We start from the raw sequence: 10,359 nt of genomic DNA on the forward strand, positions 1-10,359 counted from the left end.
CTTTGGTTGAGGGACATCTAGGTTGTTTCCAGGTTCTGGCTATTATAAATAATGCTGCTATCAACACAGCCGAACACATGTCCTGAGCATCCTTTGGGCATATACCCAAATGCAGTATTGCTGTGTCTTGAGGAAGATTGTTTCCTAATTTTCTAAGCAATCACCATACTTATTTTCAATGCTAGCCCTGCTATCTTTGATATCCATCTACTGCTCTTTATTTTTCTTAAATGGTTCCCTTCCCATAATGTTTTAAGTACTGAGCAGCAACAGAAACAAAGGAAAAGGAAAGGCTACAGATGCCTTGGGTATAGACAGGATATAGTGGTAGCGAGTGAAACACCCCACACTTTATACATAATGTATTTGGTTCCCCAGAGACTAAAGAGGAAACCGCAGTCCTGGGAGTCAGATGCCTACTGTATCATCTTCTAACCAAGACTTCCACAGAGCTCCATCAATGCAGGAAGTTTGTTTCCCAACTCTGAAGATTATGAGCAATACCCAGAGAACACGTGTGTGCATCTGTACACACCTCTAGCATGGTTTAAAATCAATGCCACCTTCCTACAGCCACATGAGCTCCATCCCACCTCACAAAACTACCGCGTCACTTCCTCCCACCCTGCGGACACCCAAAATCAGGCAACGGCAGCAGCTGGCTACCAGGATGTCACAGGAGACTGACTCTATTACATAACAGTTTCACTCTACTCGGCAGGGCCTCTGGCCAGCAAGAGGTCTGCTACCTTCTCTCTGTCATTTCAGCATTAGGAGCAAGATGAGGTTTGCAGGAGAAATGGAGACATTGGTGATATGAAAAAGGGGAGCCATCTGCAGGATCAATTATTCTACCCAGAGAAACCATGGACCACGTACATGAGGTCAAAGTGTAGTCGCTGGAACAGAACCACCAAGATTACCCGAACAGGGTCAGGTTCTACCCCACAACTGGGGAATAAGAAACTCTGGGGTGAGGGACCCAGAAATCTGAACTTAACAATCTCTCCATGAGATTCTGGGGGTTTGAGAATCGTGGCCCTAAACCATGATTTCTCTGATTTTATTTTAAAGCCAGCATCTTCCTTGATAAATCCAAGCTATTAAAACAAGCTAGCTTGTTTGATTATAGTGGGACCCAGGCTCACTCCTGGTCCCCTGGGGCACACAGGACCATAACAGCATTAACCACATCAGGACCGTGACAGCATGACCATGTCACTCTACACAAAAGTATGTTTCAGAGAAAAGAGGTCATGCCCAACAAATATTCTCTCTCCCCACTGTTAGCAAAATTTGCCCTTGAATGTACAGCTCCTGCCAGTGTGGGATAAACGAGTTTGGGTCTGAGTCACTCTCGGCTCAACACACAATGAATAGGAAGCTGGGCTGCTTTCAACAGTCATGCACCCAGACCAGGCTCAACCACAACGGGAAGAGTTCCCATACCGCTCAGTGGCCAGTGAAACGTCTGGAAAATTCTCCAGCACTTTATTGTTGGCCTTGGAAAATGCCCAGTGTTCTGACTTGGACAATGTTATGAGTTCCTCTTCCTCAGCCTACACTGGGCTGTGACGGTGGCACAGAAAAAGTCAAAGTTCATGCCGAGACATGCCTCACAGTAGGGTGAGCCCCCTGGAGCATGTTGTTTCTGCAAGAAGTTGGAAAGTCCACCTTGCTGTTCTCTGGGTACATGGTCAAGTGTCTACCTGTGTAGGTCAGAAGATAACCTTAGCTCACACTCAGGCACCGTATATCTTGTGGATTTTTACTTTTTTCTTTTCTCTAGAAAGGTTCTTTCAGCCAGGTGTGGTGGCACATGCTTTTAATCCCAACACTCAGGAGGCAGAGACAGGTGGATCTCTCTGTGAGTTAGAGGCTAGCCTGGTCTACAAAGTGAGTTCTAGGACAGTCAGGGCTATACACAAAGGAACCATGTCTCAATAAAAAAAAGGGGAGAGAAGAAAGGAAAGAAGAAAAGAAAGCAAGGAAGAAAGAGAAGTGAAGAGAAGAGAAGAGAAAAAAAGAAAAGAAAAAAGATGAAAAAAGAAAAGTTCTCTCATGGGCCCAAAACTTGCCAAACAGCATGGCTAGCCAAGGGAGTCCAAGGACCCCATTTCTCCCTTACTCAGTACAGGAATCATAAACACACCACAGTGCCTGGCTTTGGTTTACATGAATGCTTGGGATTAAACTCAGGTCCTTACTAACTGAGTCACCTCCCCAGCCTAGTTCATTGGCCTGGAATGAGGATTTTGGCAACAGGATATAGTTTCTGCATCCTTCCTTGTTACTTGACCAGGTTTTGGAAAGGATATGTGTTGCTTCCCAAAGTTTGGGAGCAGCTAAAGATAGGGCAGGTCAAACCCTGGCACAGATGTGCACTCTCCGAGGAGTCTTGACGTCATGCAATACTTTAAATATTGCTTTTAGGAGCTCCGAGGAAACTTCGACAACACGTCCCTTCTCGCAAACATGTGCACACGCGTTTGGCTGGCTGTGAATGTATTTGTTTTTCTAGTTTTTTAAAACTTCAATGAGTTGGTGCATAGGGCAGGGATCCGTTTTTTCCCCCAATGTGATCTTTCCCTCAGCCTTGGGAGTCACGTCTTGCAGACAGTCCTGGAGTGAAGACAGGCTGTCAGAGCCACATGGGTACGAGTAGCACCTTAGTTTAGAAAATAGTAAGAGCAATTCACACTTGCGTTTTTTTTCTGTCTTGAGTGGAATGTGATGTCAAAACCCAGAGCTTTCCCAAGATGAAAAGCTCACAACTGAGTTACGTGAATACGTCCTCGATCAAGATTGCTGATTGTGAAACCATGGTTGCTGGGGTGTCTCCTTTAATTGGTAACTTCACTTTAAACCTTACTTAGGAAATGTTCTGGGTGTTCCCTTAAGAACCTTGGGGTTAAGAGAAATAATAACATACCTCTTTAATCTCAGCACTCAGGAGACTGAGGCAGGAGGATTATGAGTTTGAAGCTACCCTGGGCTTCATATCAAGATAAAAAAAAAATTAGACAGTGTCAGGAACAGGGTGAAGGTAGGACCGTGGACTTCAAACCCTCCACAGGAATGGTTGAACACTCAAAGCTGACCTGGACGGGTTCTTGACTGAGAAAGAAGGCCTTGAAAGATGACCTGTGGTCATCAGGAATGTGTGGAATCTTCACAGAACACTGAAAAGAGCCACTGTTCTGAGACATCTCCGGAGACAAACAGTATGCTCCCTGGGTGGGTAGTGTCTGCCTGGGTGTGTGGGGGAGGGATGGGATCTAAGGGGAAAGTTGCTGCCACCCCAGGCAGCAGCCCTTCCTGACTCCCCAGCTGTTTCACATGTCCATCTATGAAGTCAACCTACGCTTGAGGAGAGCACAGGCGTGCCCACTCCACACGGGTGACAAATGTCTAGTTTCTCCGTCGTTGACTTAGGTGTGAAGAGTCATCTGAGAAGAATCCACAGAAGGGATGGGCCTCTGAGAAGCTTTATAAGGCAAGAGAACTTAAGTTTCTGATAACATAAGGAAAGAGGACTCTTGTATTTCTCATAGGGGCAGCATGGCCAAGGGTGGAGGGGCACAACCCCTCACATAAGACTACAAATAAGAAAGGGGAGGGGCGATGAGCACAGGTTTGGGAGTCCGATGTGGGGGGATTCAGATCTTCTTTTCTAGCTAAGCATTCTCTCATACATATTCCCACTCCCATGACTTCTTCCCCCCCCCCCCATCTTTTGAGTGGGGACACCCCAAAAGACTAAAGACAGAATATGAAATACTTCCAATTGAGATTTAATGATAGCCTTACAGATGAAGTCAAACAAGATGGATTCAGAAGGCTATGTCTTTAGATGGGATTCAGGAGGAAGCTCTATTTAAGGACATAGGGAGTCGCCTGAAAGGCCGGCAGGGAACCTTGAACTTTACCTTGTCATTTATTTAAGGTTTTAAGCTGGAAATGGGATGACTGAGAAGATTACTCTGCTGCCAGTCCATAGGTCACAATTGAGACACAGGACATAGGTCACATTTGAATCAGCAAACCTCAGGGCCCTGGAGGATGCTGGACACAGCAGCGATGGCTAGCAACGTGTAGTGTCAGCTTTTCCTGGACAACTAAGATCTAAGGTCCCTCCAAAGGAATGAAAGAACCACTTCTGTACTACACAGGATAGCTATGAACGCCACCCAACGCAGCATTGTGAGCTCACACATGACGAGGTGTCTTGCTGTTGTTTGGTAACAGTTATGGAGTTATCTGCCACAATGTCATCGGCACACTCGGATCTGTAAACTGTGAGAGCTCAGCATCCCACGCAAGATGGACCACTTGGACCACACTTTTCTATCATACCTGAGTATGCCTCATCTCTGATACTGGTTCAAGGATTATTAAAAAGAAATTCCCTCCTCTCTTTTCCACCCCACTCCTATTACCTAGGTTGTTCCTTCTTCTCCAACCCTTCCTGATCCCTATCTAGGTCTAACCTAGGTGAATGGCCAAGGCTGATGGGTTGCATGCAACCTACAGCCCCAGCAAATTCATATGTCAAAGGTCCAACCCTCAATACCTTAGGCTTTTACTTATAGATAGGGTCTCAACCTAGGCAGTCAAATTAAAAGGAGGTTACTATTTGGGTTCTCATCATTTATTAGTGCTCCTAGAAAACATGGGGACTATGGAGACAGAATGTACAATGTGAATAACACAGGTTTGGTGGCAGAGAAGCTATGATGAGTCTACAAGGAAAGAAATGACAAAAAGCCAGCAAAGCACCAGAAATCCAGGGACATGCACAGAGTCTTCCTTGGGGTGATATGGGTTGCCCTTCTGTATGCTGTGTTGTATATGTTGTATTACCATTGGTTAATAAATAAGATTTTTTTTTGCCTATGGCAGGGAAGAATATAGCTAGGTGGAAAATCAAAACAGATACAAAGAGAAAGGAGGAAGAGTCAGGGAGATTCCAGTAGCTGCTGGAGAAGCAAGATGTGAGGCAACAAGTCATAAGCCTCGTGGCAAGATAGAGAATAATAGAAATGGGTTAATTTAAAATGTAAGAGCTAATTAGTAATAAGCCTGAGCCATTGGCCAAACTTTGATAATTAATATAAGCCTCTGAGTGTTTAGTCAGGAACTAGAAGGTGTGAGAGAAACCTCCATTTACACTTGGGGACCCACATAGAAAAAAAAACCAGCTCTGCAGAATTCTTGGTTGTGATCTTCTAGAACTGAGACAATGACTTCCTGTTGTTGAAGCCACCAAGCACATGTTGTTCTGTTAGTCACTCCCAGAGACTGACTTATCCACCCCTCCTCCTACGCATCATATCTCCAACCAGGTTCCATCCATTCTTACATGGGTGCTCCTCTCAAATCCAGTGCTTTATTTCCAGATCTAGTGTTTTATTTCCATTGTGATTTACCATAAATCCAAATATCACCCAGTCTTTAAAGGCCCAGATTAAAAGCCATCTGCCCCAGGATGGCCAACCCAGAAGGCTTTAAAGTCAAACTTCAATTTAGATGCTGCTTCTACTGTCAGTTGTGTGTGAGCCTGTTTCACCTCCAATACACAGGACAGGAGTGTGGACAGACAGACACCTCCAATACACAGGACAGGAGTGTGGACAGACAGACACCTCCAATACACAGGACAGGAGTGTGGACAGACACCTCCAATACACAGGACAGGAGTGTGGACAGACACCTCCAATACACAGGACAGGGACAGAGTCACAAAGAAGGAGCTGACTAAATGTAAGAAAGGAAGTCAAGAGAGCTTGCTGAAGACACATTTACTCTGTGCTTATATGCATGTGTGTAAGTATGTGCTTTCATGTGTGTGCACCTGTGTGTGTGAGATTGTGTGTGTACCATGTGTGCGCAAATGTGTGCACCTGTGTGCCTGTGTGTGAGACTCACATACACACTCTCCCCACTCACAAATGTCAGGGAGAGAGTAGACATCCCTCCTTCGCAGAAGGATGAATATAGAGACCTCTATTATAGAAATCAAAACAAACAAGTAGGCGCCCAAGTCTAAAAGTCCATCCACCCAAATATGCCACTTCTGCAGCCAAGCTTACTTCTTCACACAGTCACACAGCTTCTGAGCCACAACCATCCTTTATTATTTAAATGAGATTTGTTTGTAACTTTATCTCTGGAATTTTCTTATTGTTTTTTGTTTCAAGCAAACACACAAACAAACAAAAAGAAACAGACTCATTTAGAAACTGCCAGAACATGCCAGTTAGCCAGTTAGAGCTTTTCACAGTGGGACCCTGGGGTGTAGACGGGTGAGTGTGTGCTGTCTTCAAGAAGACAGATATTGACGGATCAACCCGCAAACCCTTTGGTGTCTCTTAGCCAATGCAGCCAGGACAAGGCGTCCTTGAACACACTGGGGAGACAACGGGAGACAACCATTTCATCGAAATGCTAGGATCGATTAGTGCCTGAAATACGAGCAAATGGGCACCTGGTGGGAACGGAGATGATGATCTGCGCTGGGGCTGCTGGGGCCGGCCAGGCTGGCCGAGTGTAGGCTGCTCTCCAGCCATGCCAACCCCAAGCAGAGACTGAGGAAATGACATTAGAGCGCAGCAGGGCCCCAGAGACCTGCCTTGCTTCCTGGCAACGACACCACAGTGGCCTGAGATGGCTAGGGGGTCCCCATCACTTCCGGGGGCAGGGCAGGGCAGGGCAAGAAGGATGGAGTACTGGGAACATTCCAGATGCAAAAGGGCACAGGTCCCCTAGCAGCTCTGATGTGTCACCAACCTCCGAGCATCAACAGGGGGCAGCAGATGAACCAGGTACTGGAATGTTAAAAGATGGAGGTAACAGAGCTGCTAGGAGGCTCTCGGTCCCCAGCAGCAGAGGCCGCAGATGTCCACACTGGACACTGTCATACGGTCCAGTTATTAGCTGTGTGACCTTGAGCCGCTTCCTTACCCTTTCTGATCCCTTGCTTGCTCATTTTCAGGATGAACACCTGGGCCACACTCCCCCAGTGCCTGTTTCACTTTTATTAACTAATGAAGTTCCAATCTTTCCACGAAGCTCTTGTATAACCACGCGTAGAAAGCCCGCCTTTCTCTGTGGTTGGCTGAAGCCGCTGTAATCAGAGCTGGGAAGCAGCAGCATGGACTGACATAAATCTCAAAATAAAAAAGGACAGCCCTCCTCAGTGGCTGAGGGCTAAGATAACACTAGCATGTGGTCTCTTGGGAGCCTGCCCAGAGTATTCCAGCTGGAAAGTGCCCAGGCATGAACGCAGGTAATCTAAGTGAGGCTTAGGAAAGATGCTTCTGAAAACGCCTGACCTATGATCTGGGCCACAAGCCTCACAGGGACAGAGCAGGCCGGCGGCTTGGGAGATCTCCACCACTCACAATTAAATTACTCACGTTAGGACATGGACACAAATCCATTAGCAACAGAGCTCTGGGCCATGTTGTTCTAGTTGGGTAGAAGGTACATGGAAGGGTTCCCGGAGTCCAGCAAATGCCAGGGTCTAGGGTTTGCACTAGAGGTCCCCCAAATAAAGGAAACACCACCAAAAACATTCATATTCATACCAGACCACTCACCGCTTATCCGCTGAAAGATCAGACAAAGCAGGTGAACATCAGACGTTCGGATGGACAGAGCAGACCCTAGATCTGGGGTGCAGCCTCAGCACTGCGAAAGCTTCTCAACTGCCCCTCAAGACAGCAAACCCAGGCTGGAAGTCCCGCCACAACCCCAGGTTAGTATCTCACATGTATAAAGTAGGCATACAGAAGTCACTGAGGTGGTTCAAGGCAGGCTGTAAAGGCAGTGTTGGTGTGTGTGTGTGTGTGTGTGTGTGTGTGTGTGTGTGTGTGTAAATGTCCCACATGAGAAACCATGACAGTTTCAAGTCATTGAGGTGGTTCAAGGCGGGCTGTAAAGGCAGTGTTGGAGTGTGTGTGTGTGTAAATGTCCCACATGAGAAACCATGACAGTTTCAAGCTTGCCAGAGAGCAGAACTGAAATGCTTTACAGAAAAAAAAAAACCATTTTGTGACGATCTCTAAAACATTATTAAGAGGGGGAAAATCAAGTTAGAATAATGGTCATTGAATGATCCTACAGAAGGTCCTCTCGCAGCTCTGATAAAGTCTCTTCTAATTTGTGAACCCAATTCCACTCTAGAAAGGTCTAGAAAGACAAATGCCAACCTTTAAACACGGAGGTTGAGAGAGTGTTGGTCAAGAGCTTCCCCCTTCCCCTGCTGTTTCTGTTACCTTTTGATTTTAAAATACTATATGTACCATACAGTGCTTGAATGACTAAAAGCAAGCTATTGTGTTCGTTTGCATTTTTCAAATAAAAACTATAATTCAATTTTAAAAGGCTTGTCTTCACCCCAGGGCCACGCCCAGTAGGTAAACAATACACACCTGTGCAGGCCACACCCACCCTCCTCTTTTCACATTCTTAGAACATCCTTCACGACAGTGTTGGAAGGAATGGTTAAAGCCAATACTGAACCCTTTCCAATACCCAGCGGCTCCTCTCAGCCATGCTAGCTAGGCTTGGGCTTGTTGCCACACAGCCCCACCCAGGTATAAGGACCCTTACAGGACGACAAATCTTAATGAACTCCCTGATGTGGGATGGAGGAAGAGAAAGGAGGATAGGGTGGGAAGTGAAAGGGGAGTCTCAACCCCAAATCCCAAATCCGCTGGCAATTAATGCTGAGCTCAATTGTGCAATACTCCTGCAATGGGCTGAGATTCGGAAGCTGGGTTCCGCGGAAACCCAGACTTTGTCCTACAGAGATTCTTGCCCCGAACATGTCTGCCCGGATTTCGATTGATCATTGCTCCTAAGGTGCCCCAGCCCCGCGCGGCCACTGCAACTTCTACAAGAATGCACGGTCATCGATATTTATAATTAATTACCTTTCTCTTTCACCATGGCAACGGGGTCCTTGGCTGAGAGCACCGAAAGCAACAGGAATGAACTCTAGGCGTGCAAGCAGACGGATCGGCCGCTGCGGAGGCTGCGAGGAGACGCCCCCGGCACCCACACGCGAAGTCCGGAGTAGCCTTGCGAAGTCCCGCCCCCGCCGCAGCTCCCACGCCCGCCCGCACGACGGCCGCGCCCTGCTCCCCGACGCTGTCGTCTGGATGAAACCACTCGCTCCAGCTGCCGCGATAGCAAATGCAAAATTCCAGCGTTGATCTCCGGTCACTGACACCACCTTGCATTCCTGATGCCCGCCCGGGAAAATGCTCCGGAGCCCTGGCTCCCCTCCCAGTGTCTGATAAATGATTGCCCAAGGAGGAGGGAGGCCAAGCCACACGCAGCCGGTGACTGTTCTCATAAGTAAACTCGTCAATTGTTAGCTTGTTAGCTTCCTATGACAGCTGCTTTCAATCCTGATTATGCCTCTTTCAGGCAAAGTGAGTAAGTAAAATTGGTCTTAATAGAAAAATAACGCCGAGGCGCCTCCAAGTTCATTTTCCTCTGAAAAAAGTGAATAATGCCATTTGATTGCACACACACACACACACACACATACACACACACATTTTTTTTCTGAATTGGGTAGGAAAAAGAGAGAGGAGAGAGAGAGAGAGAGAGAGAGAGAGAGAGAGAGAGAGAGAGAGAGAGAGAGAGAGAGAGAGAGAGAGAGAACCAGTAGAAGGCCTTTCAGGGTCCAGTTCTTTATCCGGGACCAAAATAAAAAGCCGGCCTATCCAGTTGGGGAAGATCCTAGCTCCTGCTTTTCCTCTGTTTCTTCAGCATTTGCCTCTTAAACTGCGTGGCTGTGTATTCGTGAGGAGGAACCCTAGTCCCATGTAAGGGGCACACAGTGTTGGCGGCTAGTACAGCCAGGACTGGCCTAACTTGACTTGGGGGAAGGGCCACAAAGGCAGGGCGGGCAGCTCCTGGGTTTTGGCTTTCTGACCTATCAGGTCACCGGCAGGTCTGCCTGCAGAGGACTTCCTGGTTCACAGAGCTGTGGCTGACCCCTTCAAGCACCTGCCGGCTGGATCCAGCTCCAAGTGTTTCACACACTACACCTCCGCCAGTGTGGGAGAGGCGAGGCAGATAAGCAAGAGCAAGGCAGACGTTGTAGCGCTCAGGGAGACAGCAGATGGTCAGCCAACACATCTTTCAGGACCAGAACGCACAGCCAGTATTAGACTGTATTTACTGCAAATATTTTAACGTGTTGAGTCTAAGAGAGCCAGGGGAACAGAGAGGAAGAGAGCCAACCAACCTGCCTCGGCTTTGACTCAGAGGGTGCCGGCAGCTGAAACGAATCAGAAGAGCTGGGGAGAGGGAGGGGAAGCACCCATGTCTTCACCGTCC

General features: G+C 47.4%; 1 protein-coding gene across 4 annotated transcripts in view; it reads right to left on the minus strand.

Moving 5' to 3' along the window:
* Positions 1 to 10,359, minus strand: part of Ablim1 (actin binding LIM protein 1) — a 293,795-nt gene that overhangs the window by 157,451 nt on the left and 125,985 nt on the right. For 2 of the 4 annotated variants that reach the window (XM_075974517.1, XM_075974518.1), the window contains exon 1: positions 8,940 to 9,092. The exons of 1 other annotated variant lie outside the window; for it this stretch is intronic. In XM_075974517.1, the coding sequence (XP_075830632.1) occupies positions 8,940 to 8,955 (16 nt within the window). In that variant the 5' untranslated portion in view covers positions 8,956 to 9,092. Of the gene's footprint in view, positions 1 to 8,939; positions 9,276 to 10,359 lie in introns of those variants that run through there. One more of the 4 variants, XM_075974519.1, reaches the window with a different exon arrangement.

Source organism: Microtus pennsylvanicus, chromosome 5 (genome assembly GCF_037038515.1).
Source record: "Microtus pennsylvanicus isolate mMicPen1 chromosome 5, mMicPen1.hap1, whole genome shotgun sequence".
NCBI classification, from domain to species: domain Eukaryota; kingdom Metazoa; phylum Chordata; class Mammalia; order Rodentia; family Cricetidae; genus Microtus; species Microtus pennsylvanicus.